The sequence below is a fragment of the Callithrix jacchus genome, chromosome 22, assembly GCF_049354715.1.
Source record: "Callithrix jacchus isolate 240 chromosome 22, calJac240_pri, whole genome shotgun sequence".
In the NCBI taxonomy this organism is placed as follows: domain Eukaryota; kingdom Metazoa; phylum Chordata; class Mammalia; order Primates; family Cebidae; genus Callithrix; species Callithrix jacchus.
In genome coordinates, this window is record NC_133523.1 from 13160724 (window position 1) to 13185085 (window position 24362).

General features: G+C 53.6%; 1 protein-coding gene across 8 annotated transcripts in view; it reads left to right on the plus strand.

Annotated features, from left to right (window-relative positions):
- Window positions 1-325: 325 nt before the first annotated feature.
- The window catches only part of ADGRE5 (adhesion G protein-coupled receptor E5), a 30455-nt gene continuing 6418 nt past the window's right edge, over window positions 326-24362 (plus strand). The window contains exons 1-12 of one of the 8 annotated variants that reach the window (XM_035284960.3): window positions 559-623; window positions 837-947; window positions 8831-8881; window positions 9079-9201; window positions 10562-10717; window positions 15647-15778; window positions 16365-16511; window positions 16935-17081; window positions 17170-17216; window positions 17327-17404; window positions 23478-23655; window positions 23737-23844. In XM_035284960.3, coding sequence (XP_035140851.1) covers window positions 926-947; window positions 8831-8881; window positions 9079-9201; window positions 10562-10717; window positions 15647-15778; window positions 16365-16511; window positions 16935-17081; window positions 17170-17216; window positions 17327-17404; window positions 23478-23655; window positions 23737-23844 — 1189 coding nt within the window. In that variant the 5' untranslated portion in view covers window positions 559-623; window positions 837-925. Of the gene's footprint in view, window positions 624-830; window positions 948-8830; window positions 8882-9078; window positions 9202-10561; window positions 10718-15646; window positions 15779-16364; window positions 16512-16934; window positions 17082-17169; window positions 17217-17326; window positions 17405-23477; window positions 23656-23736; window positions 23845-24362 lie in introns of those variants that run through there. The other 7 variants (XM_078360787.1, XM_078360789.1, XM_078360788.1 and 4 more) reach the window with 7 other exon arrangements.

Consider the following 24362-nt stretch of genomic DNA (forward strand, 5'->3'; position numbering starts at 1 on the left):
TAGTAGCTGGGACCACAGACGTCTGCCACCAAGCCGGATAAATTTTGTACTTTTGCTGGGCATGGTGGCTCACGCCTGTAATCCAAGCACTTTGGAGGTCAAGGCGGGCGGATCACCCGAGGTCGGGAGTTCAAGACCAGCCTGGCCAACATGATGAAACCCATCTTTAAAAAAATTTTTTTTTGTACTTTTTTTTACTTCATTTTTTTTGTAGAAACAGAGTTTCTCCACGTTGTCCAGGCTGGTCTCAAACTCCTGAGCTCAAGCGATCCTCCTGCCATAGTCTCCCAGACTGCTGGAATCAGGTGTCAACCTCTGCAGTTTCCTCATTTGGAAAACAGCAGGAGGAGGTATGGCCAGCTGAGATGCAGGCTCTGCCAACTCTGGCATGCCAAAGCTCTGGACACAGGGCGAGCCCTGCCAACGTGGGAGCCCAGAGCTATTTCTGACCAGGCCCCTGCGCGCCTGCCCCAGCAAGAGCCAAGTGGCCATGGGCAAGACCGCCCCGCCCGCCCTCCCGGCTGCCACACCTTCCCCTCCACAGCAACCAGCCCCGACACAGGAGGCCAGAGGGTTTGTCAGAGCCACAGGGTGGAAACTCCAGCAGAGGGTTCTGAAAGCAGGTTGTACTTCATTCTTGCTGAGCGAGTGCACACGTGTGTGTGTGTGTGTGTGTGTGTGTGTGTGTGTGTGTGTGCAGAGTCCCCGGCTCTGTGTTTTTATTGCACTTTCCTGCTGGGCTTCCAGCTGCCCCGCCAGTTCCGGGGAGGGCCCTGGGCCAGAGGCTGTCCGTCCCCCTCCTTCATAAAGTCCTGGCCTTGGGACTCCCTGCACAGCTGCCCAGTCTGCGAGACGGGACAGCCCTGTCCCACCCACTCTTTCCTGGGCCGGGCCGATCCAGCTGCTCCTGCCCGCAGCTCCTACCATGGGAGGCCGCATCTTTCTCGGTAAGAACTTCGGGGGCCCTGCTGGGAGGGGCAGGGAAGGTCCCTTGGGATCCCATGGCTGCGTCTGAGAAACGGGAGGTGCTGCCGGTAGCTGTGGAGCTTGTGATGGAGGAAGCCACATGGTCAGACAGGCACTCGGGGGCCCATGGGGAGAGGGCCAGGCTGGCACTCGGGGGCCCATGGGGAGAGGGGCTGCTGGTCCTTGGCACTGCCACACCCCGGCAGGAACGCCAGGGTGCTCTCAGAGTCTGCTCCCCTGCCTGGAGGGATCCTCAAGCTTTCTACAGGAGCCAATTTGGCATCTGCTCCCTAAGAGGGGAAACTGAGGCACGGGGGAAGGAAAGGGGCAAAAAGTGAATGCTGGGACCTGGAGCACCACTGCTCTTAGCACAGTGCATAGAAGGACACGGGTGAGGGTGGGGAAGCCAGAGGCCAGGACTTCTCCAAACCAGGGTACCTCTCACAGTCTCAGCAGCAGGGGCAGCCCAGAGACCCCAGTTCTTGCTCCCCGCGGACCTGGCTGGGGCTCAGCAGCAGGTGGAAGGGACTTCAGCGGCTGTGGGTTTGAATTTGACTTTGACTGTGACTTCCCCTGACTCCCTTTCCCGCCCCACCCAAGGTGACTGTAACGGTTATCAGGTCAGCTGGTTGCCTCAGCAACGGGGCAACAAAGAGAGTGAAGAAATGACATTTGGGGCAAAAAACAGAACTTCCCGGACCACAGGGACGCAGCTCTCCTGGGCCAGCCCCAAGTGGCAGGTGTCAGCCCAGCACCCACTCTGGGCTCAAGAGAGAGAGAGATAAGAGCCCATCTTGGGGTTCTTGGGGACAAGAACCAGCTTCCCGGGGATTCCCTGCCCTGACTGTCTGTGTCACCCGGGCCAAGTCACAGAGGCTCTGCGCCTAACAGAGGCTCTGTGTAAGGTGGAGCACAGCCTGTCTCCACGTAAGAATGTTTTCAGGGTTGAGTTAGGATGCACACCGTTCCTGGTTCACAGTGAGAAGCCGGTGGACGGCATTGCAATATTGTTGGCCAGGCATGGTGGCTCACACCTGCAATCCCAGCACTGAGAGGCCAAGGCAGGTGGGTCTCTTGAGCCCAGGGGTTGGAGCAACACAGCAAGATGTCTCTACAAAAAAAAAAAAAAAAATTTTTTTTTTGAGATGGAGTCTCGCTCTCTTGGCTCAGTGCAACCTCTGCCTCCCGTGTTCAAGTGATTCTCCTACCTCAGCCTCCCGAGTAACTGGGACTACAGGCACGCACCACCACGCCCTGCTCATTTTTGTATTTTTAGTAGAGACAGGGTTTCACCATGTTGGCCAGGATGGTCTCGATCTCTTGACCTCGTGATCAACCCGCCTCGGCCTCCCAGAGTGCTTGGATTACAGGAGTGAGCCATCGCGCCTGGCCAAAAAAATTTTTTTTTTTGAGACGGAGTTTCGCTGTTGTTACCCAGACTGGAGTGCAATGGCACGGTCTCGGCTCACTGCAACCTCTGCCTTCTGGGTTCAAGCAATTCTCCTGCCTCAGCCTCCTGAGTAGCTGGGACTACAGGCGCCCACCACCATGCCCAGCTAATTTTTGTATTTTTAGTAGAGACGGGGTTTCACCATGTTGACTGGGATGTTCTCTTGACCTTGCGATCCACCCGCCTTGGCCTCCCAAAGTGCTGGGATTATAAGCGTGAGCCACCGCGCCCGGCCAAAATATTTTTTTTTTAATTAGTGGTACGTGCCTGTAGTCCTCGCTGCTCTGGGCTGAGGTGGAAGGATCTCTTGAGCCCAGGAGGTTGAGGCTGCAGTGAACTGTCTTTGCACCACTGCACTCCTGCCTGGGTGACAGAGCAAGATCTTATCTCGAAAAATAAATAAATAATAAGGCTGGGCAAGGTGGCTCATGCCTGTAATCCCAGCACTTTGGGAGGCTGAGGCGGGCAGATTGGTTGGGGCCAGGAGTTCAAGACCAGCATGGCCAACATGGTGAAACACTGTCTCTATTAAAAACAAAAATTAGGCCAGGCACAGTGGCTCATGCCTGTAATCCCAGCAGTTTGGGAGGCCGAGGCAGGCAGATTGGTTGAAGCCAGGAGTTCAAGACCAGCATGGCCAACATAGTGAAACCCCATCTCTACTAAAATCAAAACCTAGCCGGGCATGGTAGCCTGTTCCTGTAGTCCCAGCTACACAGGAGGCCGAGGCAGGAGAATCGCTTGAACCTGGGAGACCGAGGTTGCAGTGAGCCGAGATTGCGCCACGGTACTCTAGCCTGGGGGACAGCGAGACCCTGTGTCAAAATAAATGAATAAACAATAAATTATGATGATTATTAAATTCTGGTAAGACCCGGGTGGGTTTGGGGAATCATCTGGAGGTCCTTAGCAGGAAGCCTAAAGAAGGCGTGACTGCCCCGCTCCCCCACCCCCACCCCAGGGTCTCTCCGCAGGAAACTCACTACTCAGGGCTCCACCCAGAGAATGCGAACCAGATGGAACTCAACCCAGAACAGCAGCTCCTCTCCTGGCTTCTGTTTGGGCCACTTCCAAGGCCCCAGATGGAGGCAGCCAGGCCCTGTCGCCTCAGTGTGGGGGTGGGGAACCCAGCTCAGCCCATGCAGATGGGAGAAGCACAAAAGAACCCTGTCTGGGGACACAGGGACCTCAGTCCCTCCATTCCTCCTTCCCCAGCCTCTTCCGGTCACTGGATTCTTCCTGATCTTTTTCTGGGCTCCAAGCCTCAGTTTCTCTATCTGTAGAATGGGTGTCAACACAGCCCCTGCCTCCTAGAGCGGATTTGAGCTTTAACGGAGTTACCTGGGGCTTTGGGAGTTGGAGACGAATCTGCCTAGATCAGTCCTGCCAGGGAAGCTCATTTCATGGTCTGATCTGCAAAGAGGAACTGGGTCCTGGCCGAGGGAGGAACTAGCCAAGCCCCGTGGCCAGACAGGAGGAAGAGGGAAAGCCTGACGCCGGCTGAGGAGGGGACACAGGCTTGGGCTGGGGTGTCGGCCTCGGTTTAACCCAGCTGGAAGGAGCGTGGAGGTGGGAGTGGGGTTCTCTGCCTTCCACCCACCTAAGGGGTTGTACATTTGGACACGGGGGCTAAGTGGTCCGGGCACCTCCAATCTGCACCCCAGACACCCCCTCCGAAGCAGTGCTCACAACCCACCCCAGAATTCCCCTGGGAGCCCCCTCCAGGGTTGAATTGGGGCGGATGAGTGGTGAGTCATTCCTTCCCTTAGGCCCAGGAAGTGACTCATGCCCAGCCGTTGTCCTGGTCCCCATCCCTCTGCCCAACAACCCCCTTCAGGTCTCCCTGGATTATTGAGGTCCCCAGTATTTACAGATCGGCAGGGACTGGACGTCCCCTCCCCGCCCTCCCCAAGCCCCACCTGCCACTCAGATCCCAACGCCCTCCCATCCCCCACTTCCCTTGTTTCCATCCACCCTCCTTTCTCATGCTTCTCTCTCTGCCTCACTGTTTCTCTCTCTGCCTCACTGTCTCTCTCTGCCTCACTGTCTCTCTCTCTGCCTCACTCTCTCTGCCTCACTGTTTCTCTCTGCCTCACTGTTTCTCTCTGCCTCACTGTCTCTCTCTGCCTCACTGTCTCTCTCTCTGCCTATCTCTCTCTGACCCACTGTTTCTCTCTCTGCCTCACTGTCTCTCTCTCTGCCTATCTCTCTCTGACCCACTGTTTCTCTCTCTGCCTCGCTCTCTCTCTGCCTCACTGTCTCTCTCTCTGCCTCACTGTCTCTCTGCCTCACTGTCTCTCTCTCTGCCTCACTGTTTCTCTCTGCCTCGCTGTCTCTCTCTGCCTCACTGTCTCTCTCTCTGCCTCACAGTTTCTCTCTCTGCCTCACTGTCTCTCTCTCTGCCTCACTGTCTCTCTCTCTGCCTCACTGTCTCTCTCTCTGCCTCACTGTTTTTCTCTGCCTCGCTGTCTCTCTCTGCCTCACTGTTTCTCTCTGCCTCACTGTCTCTCTCTGCCTTGCTGTCTCTCTCTCTGCCTATCTCTCTCTGACCCACTGTTTCTCTCTCTGCCTCACTGTCTCTCTCTCTGCCTATCTCTCTCTGACCCACTCTTTCTCTCTCTGCCTCGCTCTCTCTCTGCCTCACTGTCTCTCTCTATGCCTCACTGTCTCTCTGCCTCACTGTCTCTCTCTCTGCCTCACTGTTTCTCTCTGCCTCGCTGTCTCTCTCTGCCTCACTGTCTCTCTCTCTGCCTCAGTTTCTCTCTCTGCCTCACTGTCTCTCTCTGCCTCACTGTCTCTCTCTGCCTCACTGTCTCTCTCTGCCTTGCTGTCTCTCTCTCTGCCTCACAGTTTCTCTCTCTGCCTCACTGTCTCTCTCTGTCTCACTGTCTCTCTCTCTGCCTCACTGTCTCTCTCTGCCTCACTGTCTCTCTCTCTGCCTCACAGTTTCTCTCTCTGCCTCACTGTCTCTCTCTGCCTCACTGTTTCTCTCTCTGCCTCAGTGTTTCTCTCTCTGCTTAACTGTCTCTCTCTGCCTCACAGTTTCTCTCTCTGCCTCACTGTCTCTCTCTGCCTCACTGTCTCTCTCTCTGCCTCTGTTCTCTCTGTCCCATCTTCTCCTGTGTTCTCTGCTGCTTTCTGTGGGTCCCTTGTTTCTCTCCACCTCTATCACCATGTAATTTCTGTCTCTTGTCTCTCTATCTCTGTCTCCTTCTCTGTCCTTCCTTCCTTCCTTTAATTTTTTATTATTTATTTATTTATTTTTAAGCGGAGTTTCGCTCTTGTTACCCAGACTGGAGTGCAATGGCATGATCTCGGCTCACCGCAACCTCCGCCTCCTGGGTTCAAGCAATTTTTCTGCCTCAGCCTCCCGAGTAGCTGGGATTACAGGCATGCACCACCATGCCCAGCTAATTTTTGTATTCTTAGTAGAGATGGGGTTTCACCATGTTGACCAGGATGGTCTCGATCTCTTGACCTCGTGATCCACCTGCCTCGGCCTCCCAAAGTGCTGGGATTATAGGCTTGAGCCACCGCGCCCAGCCTTATTTTTTATTTTTTTTGAGACAGAGTGTCCCTCTTGTTGCCCAGGCTGGAGTGCAGTGGTGTGATCTCTGCTCACCGCAACCTCCGCCTCCCAGGTTCAAGTGATTCTCCTGCCTCAGCCTCCTGAGTAGCTGGGATTACAGGCGCCCGCCACCACACCCAGCTAATTTATTTTTGTATTTTTAGTAGAGACAGGGTTTCACCATGTTGGCCAGGCTGGTCTCAAACTCCTGATCTCAGGCGATCCGCCTGCCTCGGCCTCCCGAAGTGCTGGGATTATAGGCATGAGTCACCACACCTGGCCCTCTCTCTCTCTCTCTCTTTCTATTTCTCTCTCTCTGGCTTTGTGTCTTTCTGTCTTTTTCTGTCTCTGCCTGTCTCTCTCTGTCTCTCTCTGTCTCTCTGTGTCTCTCTCTCTAATCTCTATTTTCTCTCCACCTCTGCCTCTTTGTCTCTCTTTCTGGGGAACAGCGAGGAGATCCCTAGGTCCCGGTCTCTAAAGCCCCTGGTGACCTGAGGAGAGTCCCCCAACACACCCTGAGTGCTGGGAACCGCCACTGCACGTGCACCCAACAGGCAGCCATGCGTCTTCCTGTGGGCGGGGCGCCCCAGAATGAAATATTACTGCTGGCTCCCAGGATGGGCCGCCAGGGCTGGTGGCGGTTGTGGGTGCGGTGGGTGTGCTGTGTGTACACCTGTGTCCCTGAGGAAGCCTGCGGGTCCAGAGCATCTTAGAGCCTGGGAGATCCAACACCTTCACTTTGTTTTTTTCTGAGAGGGAATCTCGCTCTGTCTCCCAGGCTGGAGTGCTGTGGCATGATCTCGGCTCGCTGCAACCTCTGCCTCCCGGGTTCAAGCAATTCTCTTGCCTCACCCTCCTGAGTAGCTGGGATAACAGATGCCCACCACCACACCTGGCTAATTTTTTGTATTTTTAGTAGAGACCGGGTTTCACCATATTGGACAGGCTGGTCTCGAACTCCCAACCTCAGGTGATCCACCCGCCTCTGCCTCTCAAAGTGCTGGGATTACAGGCTTGAGCCGCAGCAACCGACCACACCTTCGTTTCTACCTAAAGAAATGTAAACGGCAGTAAATGCTCAGGCACGCCAGACAGCAGTCCAGCAGTTCACTCCCACATGACACTGGGGAGTGGGCGCCATCATCATCCCCATTCTACAGAAGGGGAAACTGAGGCAGAGAGGCCCACGGTCTGGGATTTGAACTGGGGTAGCCTGTCTCCAGTCGGTTTCCTTAGCCGCTCCCCACACACCCCCCAGGTCAGAAAAGCAGCAGCTGGCGCTGAGAACCACCCCCAGGCTCAAGGCCCTTCCCTACTCCTCAGTTCCTGAAATCCCATCCCCAAGCCGAGCTCAGGAGGCTGAGGCAGGAGGATCACTTGAGGTCAGGAGTTCAAAATCAGCCTGAGCAGCAGAGCAAGACTCTGTCTCTAAAATAATTTTTAAGATTATTTTTAATTCGGTGACTGAGGTCTGTAATCCCAGCACTTTCAGAGGCTGAGGCGGGTGGATCACCTGAGGTCAGGAGTTGGAGACCAGCCTGGCCAACATGGAGAAACCCCATCTCTACTGAAAAATTACAAAATTTAGCTGGGCGTGGTGGCTAAAGACTAGTCCCAGCTACTCGGGAGGCTGAGGCAGGAGAATCGCCTGAACCCAGGAGGTGGAGGCTTCAGTGAGCCAAGACTGCACCACTGCACTCCAGTGACAAAGTGAGACTCCGTCTCAAAAAATAAACAAATAAAGCTGGGTGCAGTGGCTCACGCCTGTAATCCCAGCACTTTGGGGGGCCGAGGCGGGTGGATCACGAGGTCAAGAGATCGAGACCATCCTGGTCAACATGGTGAAACCCCGTCTCTACTAAAAATACAAAAAAATTAGCTGGGCACGGTGGTGCGTGCCTGTAATCCCAGCTGCTCAGGAGGCTGAGGCAGGAGAATTGCCTGAACCCAGGAGGCGGAGGTTGTGGTCAGCTGAGATCGCGCCATTGCACTCCAGCCTGGGTAACAAGAGCGAAACTCTGTTTCAAAAATAAATAAATAAATAATAAAAAATAAAGTATTTTAAAATTTTTGAGCCAGTAGCCATGGCTCACGCCTGTAATCCCAGAACTTTGGGAGGCTGAGGTGGGCGAATCACCCGAGGTCAAGAGTTCGAGACCAGCCTGGGCAATGTGGTAAAACTCTGTCTCTACTAAAAATACAAAAAATTAGCTGGACATGGTGGTGGGCTCCTGTAATCCCAGGTACTTGGGAAGCTGAGGCAGGAAAATTGCTTGAAACCAGGAGGTAGATATTGCAGTGAGCTGAGATCAAAGTATTTCACTTGCCTGGGCAAAAAAGCCAGATTCTGGAAAGAAAGAAAGAGAGAAAAAGAGAGAGAGAGAGAGGGAGAGAGGGAGGGAGGGAGGGAGAGAGGGAGGAAGGAAGGAAGGAAGGAAGGGAGGGAGGGAGGGAGGGAGGGAGGGAGGGAGGGAGAAAATTCAAAATATGGTGGTGCACACTTGTGGTCCCTGGTACTCGGGAGGCTAAGGCAGGAGGATCACTTAAGCCTAGGAATTGGAGGCTGCAGTGAGCTGTGATTGCACCACTGCACTCCAGCCTTGGTGACCGAGCGAGACCCTGTGTCCAAAACAAAAACAAAAAATGCACCCCCATGGGGACAGGATGACAGACTCTCTGGCTTGAGCACCCGAGTTGGATGTGATATCTGCTCATTCTGTTTGAACGACTGACCAGGAACTCAGTCTGAGATGGGTCAGCATCCTCCTCCCCCAAAATGCACCCTCTTCACCCTCCTTTCCCAGCTCTGGGGTCCCCTCTGATCCCCTTTCCTTTCTCTGTTGCAGCATTCTGTGTCTGGCTGACTCTGCTGGGAGCTGAAACCCAGACCACCAAGGGTGAGTCTGCTGGGAGCAGACAGCACAGTCCACAGCCAGAGCCCAGGGAGGGCCCTGGACCCCCACCCAGCCCCTTTCAGCCCAGAGAAAGAGAGGCCTTGGGCACAGGAACCTCAGTGCTCTCCCTGTCTCCCCCAGGGCCCCTTTTGTGGCTCCCATTGCCCCTCACCTTCTGACCACGCTCTCTGCTCCTGCAGGCTGTGCCCATTGGTGCCCTCAGAACTCTACATGTGTCAATGACACCGCCTGTCGCTGCGATCCAGGGTTCGCCACTTTATCTTCAGCTGAGATCTTCACCAGCCGCACGGAGACGTGTGATGGTACAGAAGCTTGGGGGCAGCGCAGGGCACTCCGAGATTATGAGGCATTGCCCAGTGCCAGCAGGAGCCAGAGGTTGTTATTAGGGGCCTCAGCCTCACCTTCCAGATGATCATCATGGGCAGAGAAAGGAGAAAGAGGGCAGGCGCGGTGGCTCACACCTGTAATTCCAGCACTTTGGGAGGCCGAGGTGGGCAGATCACCTGAGGTCTGGAGTTCGAGACCAGCCTGGCCAACATGGGTGAACCCCATCTCTATACTAAAACACAAAAAATTAACCGGGTGTGGTCTCGATTGCCTGTAATCCCAGCTACTTGGGAGGCTGAGGCAGAAGAATCCCTTGAATCTGGGAGGTGGAGGTTGCAGTGAGTGAGATCATGCCACTGCACTCCAGCCTGGGTGACAAGAGCGAGACTCTGTCTCAAAAAAGAGAGAAAGACAGAAAGAAAAGAGAAGAAAAGAAAAAGAGAGGGAAGGAGGGAAAGAAAGAGAAAAGGAAGAAAGGGAGAGGGAGAGGAAGGGAGGGAAGGAAGAAGGGAGGGAGGGGAGGAGGGAGGGAAGGGAGGAGGGAGGGAGGGAGAAAAGAAAGAAAGGAGGGAGGGAGGGAGGGAGGGAGGGAAAGATGGATGAGAAGTAAGAAGTTAATAGGCATCACTTCCTGGAAAGACAGAAGCTGGGTGCTCAGGAATCTCAGGTCTGTGCCTTGGTTTACCCTTAAGACTGGGGAGAAGGTACATTCTGGCCATGTTTTCTTCTTCCTTATTTTTCTTTCTTTTTTTTGAGTCGGAGTCTCACCCTGTCACCCAGGCTGGAGTGCAGTGGCCCGATCTCATTTCCCTGCAACCTCTACCTCCCAGGTTCAAGCAATTCTCCTGTCTCAGTCTCCTGAGTAGCTGGGATTACAGGCATCCACCACCACGCCTGGCTAATTTTTGTATTTTTAGTAGAGATCGGGTTTCGCCATGTTGGCCATGCTGGTCTCGAACTCCTGACCTCTGATGATCTGCTGGCCTTGGCCTCAAAAAATGCTGGGAGTACAGGTGTGAGCCACCTCGCCTAGCTGTGATGGGGTTTAATTTTCTACAAAAAGACTGAGGAGGGGGATGTGGAGCTTCCTGCCCATCCCCCACCTCAGCGCTGTCTACCGTGTCCAAATCTAGGATGCCAGCCAGAGAACTGAGATCAAGTGTGGTCTTCAGGAATGGCTTGCTCCAGCTGCAGCACAGTCTGTGCAATGCAACTTCAGATTCTTTCCACAAGATATGAAGAAGCAGGCCCCATGTTGGGGAGTAAGGACAGGGGCCTCTGCCCTGAAGGAACTCACATCTTTGGGAGGTGACTCCCTGTCCTGTTGTGTTCCAGACATAAACGAGTGTGTGTCACCATTCAAACCATCATGCGGAAAATTCTCGGACTGCGTGAATACGGAGGGAAGCTACTACTGCGTGTGCAGCCGGGGATATGAACCTGCTTCTGAGACAAAAATATTCATGAATGAGAGCCAGAACACGTGTCAAGGTAAGAAATGCCCCATGTCCTCTGACGCTCCATCCATGAGGTTTGGGGTCACCAGAGCCATTCTGGCAGCTCCCAGAGAGCAGGGTCTTCCAGAGTGCAGGGTCAGTGCCTGGGGTCTGAGATGGGACAGGTGTGCATGTACCTGCCCCACCAGCCCAGAGAGGCAGAGTAACGTGAGGATTAGGGGCTGACCCTGGGACCAGCTGCCTGGGCCAAATCCTGATGACCATGTGCGTGACATTGGCCAGGGTACTTATTCAGAAACCACTGCCCACATGTGAGATGTGATAACACTATCACGCTTTTAATCCCAGCGCTTTGAGAGGCTGAGGCAGGAGGATCTCTTCAGGCCAGGAGTTCAAGACCAGGCCAGGCAACATAGCAAGACCCCATTCCTAAAAAGAATATGAATATTGGCGGGTGCAGTGGCTCATGCTCGTAATCCCAGGGCTTTGGGAGGCCAAGGTAGGTAGATTGCTTGAGCATGGGTTTGAGACCAGCCTGGGCAACATGGTGAAACCCCCAAAAATACCAAAAAAAAAATTAGCCAAGTACAGTAGCTGGCGCCTGTAGTCCCGATACTTGGGAGGTTGAGGTGGGAGGATCGCTTGAGCCTGGGAGGTCAAGGCTGCAGTGAGCTGTGATCACACCACTGCACTCCAGCCTGAGTGACAGAGCAAGCAAGATCCTGCCTCTAAAAAAAAAAAAAAAAAAAAAAAATCAAACCAAAGCTTTCTTGGAGGCAGGATTTTTAAATATCAAAAAATTAAAAACATTAAAAAAAGAATTGGCCAGGCGCAGTGGCTCACACCTGTAATCCCAGCACTTTGGGAGGCCAAGGCAGGTGGATCATGAGGTCAGGAGTTCGAGACCAAACTGACCAACATGGTGAAATCCTGTCTCTACTAAAAATACAAAAATTAGCCGGGTGTGGTGTCGCATGCCTGTAACCCCGACCACAGGAAGCTAAGGCAGAAGAATTGCTTGAACCCAGGAGGCAGAAGTTGCAATGAGCCAACATTGTACCACTGTGTGCCAGCCTGGGCGACAGAACGAGACACCGTCTCAGAAAAAAAAAAACAGATAGGTTGGTGCCATGGCTCACACATGTAATCCCAACACTTTGGGAGGCCAAGGTGGGAGGATCACTTCCCTTGAGGCCAGGAGTTCAAGACCAGCCTGGGTAACATATATAGAGAGAGATAGGGGAAGAAAGAGTCCTTATCTTTTACCTGTTTTTGTTTGTTTGTTTTTGAGACGGAGTCTCACTGTCACCCAGGCTGGAATGCAGTAGTGCAATCTCAGTTCACTGCAACCTCCGCCTCCTGGTTCAAGCTATGCTCATGCCTCAGCCTCTTAAGCAGCTGGGATTACAGGCATGAGCCACCATGCCCGAGTCCTTATCTTTTAAAGATAAAAACAAAAGCAGCTTTGACCTTTGTTAAACTTATGACCTTGGAGAAGTTACTTTATCCTCCCTGCACCTCAGTTTGCCCATCTATAAAAGGAGACTAATGGCATTTATCTCGTAGAGTTGCTGAGAACGTAAATTCTATTAGAAAAGCACTTAACAGGCCAGGCGCATTGGCTCATACCTGTAATCCCAGTACTCTGGGAGGCTGAGTCAGGTGGATCATCTGATGTCAGGAGTTTGAGACGAGCCTGGGAAACATGGTGAAATCCCGTCTCTACAAAAAATACAAAAGTTAGCTGGAGGTGGTGGCACATGCCTGTAGTCCCAGCTACTTGGGAGGCTGAGGCACAAGAATCACTTGAACCCAGGAGGCGGAGTTGCAGTGAACTGAGATTGTGCCACTGCACTCCAGCTCAGGTGACAGAGCGAGACTCCGTCTCAATTAAAGAAAAAACACGTAGCAGCCCCTGGCTTGCAGAACATACTCTTTCTGCGATGACTGTTGGGTTTTTATCGTAATTCTGACCTGATGCGGCCCCAGCATGGGTTTCCCTAGGGTGCGAGGATGAGAGAGCAAATGCGAGGCTGCAACCCTGCACAGAGGCGCGGAGCCTTTGCTATGGTCTTGCTTGAGGTACCAGCTCAGGCCAAGAGAAACGGGGACTCCAGGCTTTGCCTGTCTTCCAAGGAAGCTGGTCGGGCAGGGGAGGGGCTTCCAAGATCCACTGGGGCAGATAGGAGCCAGCAGTGGGCAGCTGGGGGCCGTGACTCATTCCAAGAGAGGGAGTTAGTGCAGGCTACCATGATCAGGAAGAGGACTGGGGCAGAGCTGGGAGGTGATGAGGCTCAGGACTCAGAAGGTCAGGAGGGCCCCTGCTGTAGAGAGAAGAAAGGGCCCACCACCGGATCCCAGCCCCACCCCTCCTGCCCAGCATTCAGGCAGAGGGACAAAGAGGGAGGTAGGGTGGGGGACAAAGCAGTGATCCGCGTACCTGGGACATGCACCTGTGTGGATCCCAGCAGGAGGCTTCTGCCTGCCACACGGCTAGCCCTGGGAGCCCCTTGCAAGCGGACATTGTGTAGTTCCACATGCACGTGACTTGACCAGAGGACAGAGTCTTCGTGTGAATTGGAAAAAGACTCCCCTCTCCCAGTGGACACATTTGGCACACAGAGTGGACTGATTTTCAGCCCCTGTGTGAATGATTCTCATTGGCCCAATACCTTTGTGCAGTGAGCAACTGGTACAACTGTACTTGGCAATCCGGTCCCCTCCCAAGGTGCCATGACTAGGGGTGCTGCCCACTTGATGCTGTGAGCCCCTTGCATGGGATGGTGGTTATGATTATGGAGGAGGTGTGTTGCTGTGTTAGAAACAGGCCTGAGCTGAGAGACAGAGACTTAGCCAGGCAGCTGGGCAGAGACATGGACAGCAGGGCTGAGGTGTTAGAGAGACCTCCACGGACATCAAGGCAGGTGATGGAGACAGCTGCTGGTTTGGAGTAGGACCTACCACCAGAGGTGAGACGCTCAGAGGGACCTCAGCACTCCAGGTCTCACTACCGCACCAGAGGACACATACACCCAGCATCACAGCCCATGGGGCCTCTGACATCGGGGCCGGAGACCTGGGGCAGCTCCCTCAACTCCTCACCCACTGTCTCCAGGCATCTCAGTGGTGTCCTAGACACCCGATCACCCGTGCTTATCCTAATCCTGAGACTCAGAACCCTCCAGAGGGGGCCACTTCTGGAAGCTGAGAACATCTCCCTGCCCCTCTGGTACCTTATTTGCACAAAACAAAAGGGGGTTGGCACTCAGGATATTTCAGGAGCTCACGACATGGCGTGGCGTGATGCATCCCAGCACAGTATCTGTCCTCTTCACCATCGCGGTGGACTGCCAAGATGAAACTTGCCGCCACGGCTCACACAGGCTCAGCCACACCGGGAACCCCTTGGACCCCCACCCCTATCATAATGAACCCCAAAACCCTGTCCAGAGGGAATCTCAAGGACAGGACAACCTTGCCTGAAGAAGATGTCTCCTGATGGTTTTCCTGGCCGTTTAGCCTGAGTTCATTTCCCCATCCAAGGCTCCACCCCAACTCGCCCTGATAATTTCTGAGCCTGAGGGCACCTCCAATGACCGAGGCTTGGGAGGATGCTGTGGTCAGGGGTGAGCAGGGTGACATCGACCCCACAAATGCACTCAGAGTGCTGGGAGCTGCGACTCATGCCTGTAATTCTAGAACTTTCGGAGGCCAAGGTGGAAGGATCACCTGAGGTCAGGAGTTCGAGACCAGCCTGACCAACATGATGAAACCCTGTTTCTACTAAAAATACAAAAATTAGCTGGGCGAGGTGGCAAGTGACTGTAATCCCAGCTACTCAAGAGGCTGAGGCAGGGAATCGGTTCAGCCCGGGAGGTAGAGGCTGCAGTGAGCCGAGATCGAATTACTGCACTTTAGCCTGGATGACAGAGTGAGAAACCATCTCAAAAAAAAAAAAAAAACAAAAAAAAACTCGAGGGTTGGATGAAGGAAGCAGCTCAAGTCTGGACTAGATGGCAAGAGAGAGTGTCACTGAGGGCCATCGCCCCGGCCTGATCCTCTCCCGAGGTTAGTCCTGGTCTGGACCGCTCAGGGACAGAGATGGAAGCTTGAACCCCATTCAGCAGGCCCCACAGGTTTCCACCCCCGGAGGAATGACAAGGAATGAGAGGACAAATTCATCTGCTACCCCTCACCCATCAGCACCTGCACCCTCTCCAGCCACCAAGCCCTCGCTCACGGCCGGCTCTGCTCAGATGTGGATTCTCACCATCTCCTGCTAGTCCCTTGTCCATAGATCTCTTCCTGGGGATCAGAAAAAAAGCATCTTCATAGACTCAGGCTGCCCAGCTGGACCTCAGCCCCTGCTGTCCACCCCAGCCTGTTGCCCACTGTCCAAGAGGCCCTGGCCTGTCCCGCAGCATCCCTGGCTCTCCCCACCCCTGCTGTTGAGCCGCATGGGGGGGCCCTGGCTCAGGAGGGGTCTTGGTCCCTGCCCATGAAGCTGGGCTCTCAGAGCTTTTGTGGATGAGAGAGCGCCATCCTGTTAGGGCCTCTGGGATTCTGATAATTCAGCCAGTGAGCTGCCACTCTGGGGGAGTCAGGCCCAGGGCCACCGTTGGGAGCCAAGATGCGTCCTGCCTGGGTACATGACATGTCCCTGCATTTGGTTCTCAGGAAGGCCTCACCCTGGCCTTTGCCCAGAATCCTCAGGCTGGGACACCCTAGCTGGGAGCTGCCCACGAAGGCAGAAGAGAGGGGGAGAACTCAGCTGCTTCCAGCCACATCTGAACAACAGAGGACCTGGGCCACTGTGCTCACCATGGGACTCCTCTGTGTGGATTGGAAAAGGGAGGAGACAGTGGTGCCTTCCAGATGCTTCCGTTCCAGGAAACGTGGTGGACCCACAGCCCCGAAAGCTGCTCACAGTTACGGGATCTTCACCCTCTCCTTCCTCTTGCAGACGTGGACGAATGTCAGCAGAGCCCAAGGGTCTGTAAAAGCCACAGCACCTGCACCAACACCCTCGGCAGCTACGTCTGCCAGTGCCTGCCTGGCTTTGAGCCCAACCCCAAGGATCTGAAGCTCTGCCAAGGTAGAGGCCCTGGGAGAAGGCTGTGAGGCTGGACAGGAGCTGGGATGGAACCAAAGCAGGCCAAGGAGGAGGGAGAAGATCCGCAGGTTCCCATGAACCCAAGAACCTGCTAAGCCCCTGCCTAAGCATTCACCACCCAGGAAGGTCCCGCCACAGCAGGGAGGTGGCAGGACTTTCGGGGCCTGGAGTGCCCTTGTGGGACCCCCAGACTCCGCCCCTTCCTCACCTATCACATGCAAGTGGAAGAAGGTATCACTGCCAGTTCTAAGAAAAAGACCGCCACCATAGTGAGGGAGGGAGCAGATGAGAGATTTTAGCTTTTAGTCATGGAAGTCCGGCTCTCGTGACTCAGTTTCCCCTTTGGTTTCAGCTCCTATAAACTGGGGACCATGGTCTCTGCTGTGCCCTTCTTGTAGGGAGACCATCATAAATGCTTTGAAGGTGAAGTTGAAGGTCACCAAGTGGCGGCACTTGTAATAATGATGTTCAGTTTGGGGCAATGAAAAGACAGGGAGTGGGTACAGTGAGTGGAGGGCAGGCCTGGGCTGGTCAGGGACAGGGTTTGACCCTCTGACTTTGTCCTCAGATGTGAACGAGTGCACCTCCGGGAAAAACCCATGCCACAACTCCACCCACTGCTTGAACAAAGTGGGCGGCTATCAGTGCCTCTGCCGCCCGGGCTGGCAACCGATCCTGGGGTCGCCCAGTGGCCCAAACAATACCATCTGTGAAGGTCGAGAGCTCAGATCCCACATTCCCAAAGACCCACAAACATCTGATCACATGTTCCACGCGCCCACACAAACTGAGCAGAATGAATGCTGGAGGCACCCGGCTGTGCCAGGCGTTCATTCTTCTGAGACTAGATGAGAAAAGAACAGGGGTCCTGGAGAAGGAGCTGGGGTACTGAGGGGGAGGCTCAGGGGGACCCCAGGCAGCAGCTGATGACTCCCTGGGAGGAAGGCATTTCACTGTTTTCATAACCTGCACATCTGCACAGGGCCCACCTGCTGCACCCAGGTCTCTCCATGCTTCCATAACCCACCATCCACCACTCCAAGGCGGGCACTAATGCCGGGAATGAGGTGGGGGTGCGGACAGGAGACAGGACCCTATCCAGGCTGGGACAGGGCCTGACCCCCTCCTGTGTCCTCAGATGTGGACGAGTGCCGCTCCGGGCAGCATCAGTGTGACAACTCCACCATCTGCTTCAACACCGTGGGTTCATATAACTGCCGCTGCGGCCCAGGCTGGAAGCCCAAACAGGGAATCCGGAATAACCAGAAGGATACTGTCTGCGAAGGTAAGACCCAACCCTAGAAGCTCCCCAACCCCGAGCACACAAACAGACACTGTCCCACCTAGTGAGCCGCTTGTCTTGTTCCCTACAGACACGACTTTCCCCACGTGGACCCTGCCCCCTGGAGTCCACAGCCAGGTGAGTGGCCCCCGCAGGGACCAGGGTGTGGGGACTCCATCCACAGCCTCGTCCGAAACTTCCCACCCACCGTCAAAGCTCTCTGACCCCCGCATCTCCCCTCTCTGCAGACGCTTTCTCGCTTCTTCAACAAAGTCCAGGATCTGAACAGAAACTCCAAGCTGAGCTCAGCCAAGGACACCATCCAGGTAAGGGCAGGACCTCCCCTAGGGTATAAGCAGCTGGGGGAGGCTGGGCATGGTGGCTCATGCCTGTAATCTCAGCACTTTGGGAGGCTGAGGCGGGCACATCAAGGTCAGGAGATTGAGATCATTCGGGTTAACGCAGTGAAATCTCATCTCTACTAAATATACAAAAAATTAGCCGGGCATGGTGGTGCGCGCCTATAGTCCCAGCTACTCAGGAGGCTGAGGCAGGGGAATTGCTTGAACCCAGGAGGCAGAGGTTGCAGAGCAAAACTCTGTCTTAAAAAAAAAAAAAAAAAAAGCAGGGGGAGGCTTCAACCCAAGCAGGGGCCTCTAGTCAGACACACACATTTGCACACACATTCACATAACATATACACACCACACACAGTATGTACACAAACATATATACACTCAGAAACGAGAAGACACACACACACACCCCGGGTATAATGGCAACAGAGTGCAGCACTTAAGAACCTGGAGTTGGACCACAAGAGTTCAAATCCCCCCATTGCCACTTCTTGCTGTGTGACCTCAAGCAAGTGACTTGCCCTCTCTGGGCCTCAGTTTCCTCATCTGCTTTTGGGCTGTGGTTTCTTTTTCTTTGTGTTTGTTTGCTTGCTTGCTTTTAAAGACAGGGTCTTGCTCTGTTGCCCAGTCTGGAGGGCAGTGACGGGACTGTGGCTCACTGCAGCCTCGATCTCTCAGGCTCAAGTGATCCTCCCACCTCAGCCTCCTGAGTAGCTGGGATAAAGGCATGTATCACTATTCCTGGCTAATTTATTGATAATTAATTTGCTGGGCACAGTGGCTCACGCCTGTAATCCTAGCACTTTGGGAGGCTGAGGTGGGTGGATCACCTGAGGTCAGGAGTTCCAGGTCACCAGCCTGGTCATCATGGTGAAACCCCATCTTTTAAAAAAATAATAATTAAAAAATAAATAAAAAGATAATTTATTTATAGATGGGGTCCTGTTATGTTGCCCAGGCTGCTCTTGAACTCCTGGGCTTAAGGGATCCTCCTGCCTTGGCCTCCCAAAGTGCTGGGGTCACAGGCATGAGCCACTGTGCCTGACCAGTTTCCTCATCTGCAACACAGGCATGAAAATGGTGCTTCCTTCATACAGTCAGTGTGAAGGGTAAATAAACTCGTAGAAGTAAGGCTCAGAGAACAGTGCCTGACGCATGGTAAGCCTTATACAAGTTTGCCCGGCCGGACGCCATGGCTAACGCCTGTAATCCCAGCACTTTGGGAGGCTGAGGTGGGCAGATCACGAGGTCAGGAGTTTGAGACCAGCCTGGCCAACATGGCGAATTCCCATCTCTCCTAAAAATACAAAAATTGGCTGGGTGTGGTGATGTATGCCTGTAATCCCAGCTACTCAGGAGGCTGAGGCAGGATAATTGCTTGATCCCAGGAGGCAGAGGTTACAGTGAGCCAAGATCGTGCCACTACACTCCAGCCTGGTGACAGAATGGGACTCTGTCTCAAAAGAAAAAAAAAAAAAGGTTGGGCTCGGTGGCTCACGTCTATAATCCCAGCACTTTGGGAGGCCGAGGCGGGTGGATCATGAGGTCAAGAGATCGAGACCATCCTGGTCAACAAGGTGAAACCCCGTCTCTACTAAAAATACAAAAATTAGCTGGGCATGGTGGTACACGCCTGTAGTCCCAGCTACTCGGGAGGCTGAGGCAGGAGAATTGCTTGAATGCAGGAGGTGGAGGTTGCGGTGAGCCGAGATCATGCCATTGCACTCCAGTCTCCGTAACAAGAGCGAAACTCCGTCTAAAAAAAAAAAAAAAAAATATCTGGGCATGGTGGCTCACGCCTGTAATCCAAGCACTTTGGAGGCCAAGGCAGGTGGATCACCTGAGGTTGGGAGTTCAAGACCAGCCTGACTAACATGGTGAAACCCCGTCTTATAACAAAACAAAACAAAAAATTTAGACAGGTGTGGTGGTAGGCACCTGTAGTCCCAACTACTCAGGAGGTTGAGGCAGGAGAATTACTTGAACCCAGGGAGGGGGAGGTGGCAGTGATCCATGATGGTGCCATACACTTCAGCCTGGGAGACAGAGTGAGACTCTGTCTTGGATAAATTAATTAAGATCGCATCAGCTGGGCACGCTGGCGCGTGCCTGTAGTCCCAGCCACTCAGGAGGCTAAGGCTGGAGGATCGCTTGAGCCCAGGAGTTCTGGGCTGTAGTGCGCTATGCCGATCGGCTGTCCGCCCTAAGTTTGGCATCAATGTGGTACCTCCCGGGAGCGGGGCACCACCAGGTTGCGTAAGGAGGGGTGAACCAGCCCAGGTCGGAAACGGAGCAGCTCAAAACTCCTGTGCTGATCAGCAGTGGGATCACACCTGTGAATAGCCACTGCACTCCAGCCTGGGCAACATAGCGAGATCCTGTCTCTTAAAAAAAAGAGAAAAAAGTAACCCAATAGATCCAACATATTCACCACTTTAACATGGAATGATTTTTTTTTTTACCCTGTGATATTTTGTATTCTTTTTCTAAAAATAAGTCTTTGAAATCTGATGTGTATTTTACAATTCAGAGCAGGTTCAAATACATTGCAAGTGTCGGACAGATAGAGTTAGAACAGAGCTGGCCAGGCGCGGTGGCTCACACCTGTAATCCCAGCACTTTGGGAGGCAGAGACGGGTGGGTGACCTGAGGTCGGGAGTTTGAGACCAGCCTGGTCAACTACAGTGAAACTCCATCTCTACTAAAAGTAGAAAAATTAGCAGGGTGTGGTGCCAGGCACCTGTAATTCTCAGCTACTTGGGAGGCTGAGGCAGGAGAATTGCTTCAATCTGGGAGGCGGAGGTTGCAGTAACATGAGATTGCGCCATTGCACTCCAGCCTGGGTGACAAGAGTAAAACTCTGTCTTAACATAAATGAATAACAAAAACTAGCCAGATGTGGTGGCATGCTCCGGTAGTTCCAGCTACTCAGAAGGCTGAGGTGGGAGGATTGCTTGCATCTGAGAAGCGGAGGTTGCAGTGAGCTATGATCATGCCACTGCACTCCAGCCTGAAGGACAGTGAGACCCTGTCTCAAAAAAAAAAAAATAAAGGAAAAAAGGGCCAGGCTAGGTGATATAGACTCCCTTTAAAAAAAAAAAATACCATGTGGCTGGGTGTGGTGGTTCACACCTGTAATCCCAGCACTTTGGGAGGCCAAGGCGGGTGGATCACTGGAGGCCAGGATTTCAAGACCATCCTGGCTAACATGGTAAAATCCCATCTCTACTAAAAATACAAAAAAGTAGCCAGGCATGGTGGTACCCGCCTGTAGTCCCAGCTACTCTGGAGGCTGAGGCAGGAGAATGGCTTGAACCCAGGAGGCAGAGGTTGCAGTGAGCCAAGATCGCGCCACCACACTCCAGCCTGGGCGTCAGAGCAAGACTTTATCTCAGAAAAAAAAGAAAGAAAAAAGAACAGAAAGACAAAACAGCATGGCAGGCAGCCTGTGCCTGAGCAGTGGTAAGCACTGAGACTCCTACATGTGTGCAGGCACACACTCAATCCGGCACACACTCAATCCGGCACACACTCAATCCGGCACACACACAATCCGGCACACACACAATCCGGCATACACTCAATCCGGCATACACTCAATCAGGCACACACTCAATCCGGCACACACTCAATCCGGCACACACTCAATCAGGCATACACTCAATCCGGCATACACTCAATCCGGCACACACTCAATCCGGCACACACACAATCCGGCACACACACAATCCGGCATACACTCAATCCGGCATACACTCAATCAGGCACACACTCAATCCGGCACACACTCAATCCGGCACACACTCAATCCGGCACACACTCAATCCGGCACACACACAATCAGGCACACACTCAATCCGGCATACACTCAATCCGGCACACACTCAATCCGGCACACACTCAATCCGGCATACACTCAATCAGGCACACACTCAATCAGGCACTCAATCCGGCACACACTCAATCCGGCACACACTCAATCAGGCACTCAATCCGGCACACACTCAATCCGGCATACACTCAATCAGGCACACACTCAATCCGGCATACACTCAATCCGGCATACACTCAATCCGGCACACACTCAATCCGGCATACACTCAATCCGGCACACACTCAATCAGGCACACACTCAATCCGGCACACACACAATCAGGCACACACACAATCAGGCACACACTCAATCCGGCACACACTCAATCCGGCACACACTCAATCCGGCACACACTCAATCCGGCACACACTCAATCAGGCACACACTCAATCAGGCACACACACAATCAGGCACACACACAATCAGGCACACACTCAATCCGGCACACACTCAATCCGGCACACACTCAATCCGGCACACACTCAATCCGGCACACACACAATCAGGCACACACTCAATCCGGCATACACTCAATCCGGCACACACTCAATCCGGCACACACTCAATCCGGCATACACTCAATCAGGCACACACTCAATCAGGCACTCAATCCGGCACACACTCAATCCGGCACACACTCAATCAGGCACTCAATCCGGCACACACTCAATCCGGCATACACTCAATCAGGCACACACTCAATCCGGCATACACTCAATCCGGCATACACTCAATCCGGCATACACTCAATCCGGCACACACTCAATCCGGCATACACTCAATCCGGCACACACTCAATCAGGCACACACTCAATCCGGCACACACACAATCAGGCACACACACAATCAGGCACACACTCAATCCGGCACACACTCAATCCGGCATACACTCAATCCGGCACATACTCAATCAGGCACACACTCAATCAGGCACACACACAATCAGGCACACACACAATCAGGCACACACTCAATCCGGCATACACTCAATCTGGCACACACTCAATCCGGCACACACTCAATCCGGCACACACTCAATCAGGCACACACTCAATCCGGCACACACTCAATCCGGCACACACTCAATCCGGCATACACTCAATCCGGCACACACTCAATCCGGCACACACTCAATCCGGTACACACTCAATCCGGCATACACTCAATCAGGCACACACTCAATCAGGCACACACTCAATCCGGCATACACTCAATCCGGCACACACTCAATCAGGCACACACACAATCAGGCATACACTCAATCCGGCATACACTCAATCAGGAATACACTCAATCCGGCACACAATCCGGCACACACTCAATCCGGCATACACTCAATCAGGCACACACTCAATCCGGCACACACTCAATCCGGCACACACTCAATCCGGCATACACTCAATCCGGCATACACTCAATCAGGCACACACTCAATCCGGCACACACTCAATCAGGCACACACTCAATCCGGCATACACTCAATCAGGCACACACTCAATCCGGCATACACTCAATCCGGCATACACTCAATCCGGCATACACTCAATCCGGCACACACTCAATCCGGCACACACTCAATCAGGCACACACTCAATCAGGCACACACTCAATCCGGCATACACTCAATCAGGCACACACACAATCCGGCACACACACAATCCGGCACACACTCAATCCGGCACACACTCAATCAGGCACACACACAATCCGGCACACACACAATCCGGCACACACTCAATCCGGCACACACTCAATCCGGCACACACTCAATCCGGCACACACTCAATCAGGCACACACTCAATCCGGCACACACTCAATCCGGCACACACTCAATCCGGCACACACTCAATCAGGCACACACTCAATCCGGCACACACTCAATCCGGCACACACTCAATCCGGCATACACTCAATCAGGCACACACTCAATCCGGCACACACTCAATCCGGCATACACTCAATCCGGCATACACTCAATCAGGCACACACTCAATCAGGCATATACTCAATCTGCCACTTGTTTTCTGGTTGCTGCGTCATCTCAGTGACTCCCTTGTGCCTGTGGATCTCCAGGATGGTGTGTCCCCTGGTCGGGGGTGAGATCCGGGTCCTTTAGGCAAACCTCGTGGTCCAATGCTCCAGCGATTCTGTCACCCGCCACCCCCTAGAACCTCATCAAATTGGTGGACGAACTGATGGAAGCCCCTGGGGACATAGAGGCCCTGGCCCCACCTGTCCGGCACCTCATAGCCACCCTGCTGCTCTCGAATCTTGAAGACGTCCTGAGGACCCTGGCCAAGACCCTGCCTAAAGGCCCCTTCACCTACCTTTCCCCTTCGAACACAGGTGAGGCCTTGGCCTGCCCTGCCCCAGCCCGGGACCCCGCCTAGTATCTGGGGTCCCCAATGACTGCCCCTCTCCCCTCAGAGCTGACCCTGATGATCCAGGAGCCGGGGGACAAGAACATCACTATGGGTCAGAGCAATGCACGCATGAAGCTGAATTGGGCTGTGGCAGCTGAAGCCGAGAACACTGGTACCAGCAGCCATCCGGAGTGGGAGCCCATGGGAGAGGGATGGAGGAGCTGGGATGGGGCCAGGGGGAGGTTCAGAATATGGAACAACTGCAAATCCCAGCACTTTGGGAGGCCGAGGTGGGTAGAGCACTTAAGATTAGAAATTCTAGACCACCCCAGGCAACATGGTGAAACCCCATCACTACAAAAAATACAAAAATTAGCTGGGCATGGTGGTATGTGCCTATAGTCCCAGCTACTCGGGAGGCTAAGTGGGGAGGATCAATTGATCCCAGGAGGTCAAGGCTGCTATGAGCTGATTGTGCCAAGGAGCTCCAGCCGGGGAGACAGAGTGAGACCTTGTCTTAAAAAAAAAAATTAGGCCAGGCGCGGTGGCTCACGCCTGTTAATCCCAGCACTTTGGGAGGCCAAGGCGGGTGGATCATGAGGTCAAGAGGTTGAGACCATCCTGGTCAACATGGTGAAACCCGTCTCTACTAAAAATACAAAAATTAGCTGGGCATGGTGGCGCGTGCCT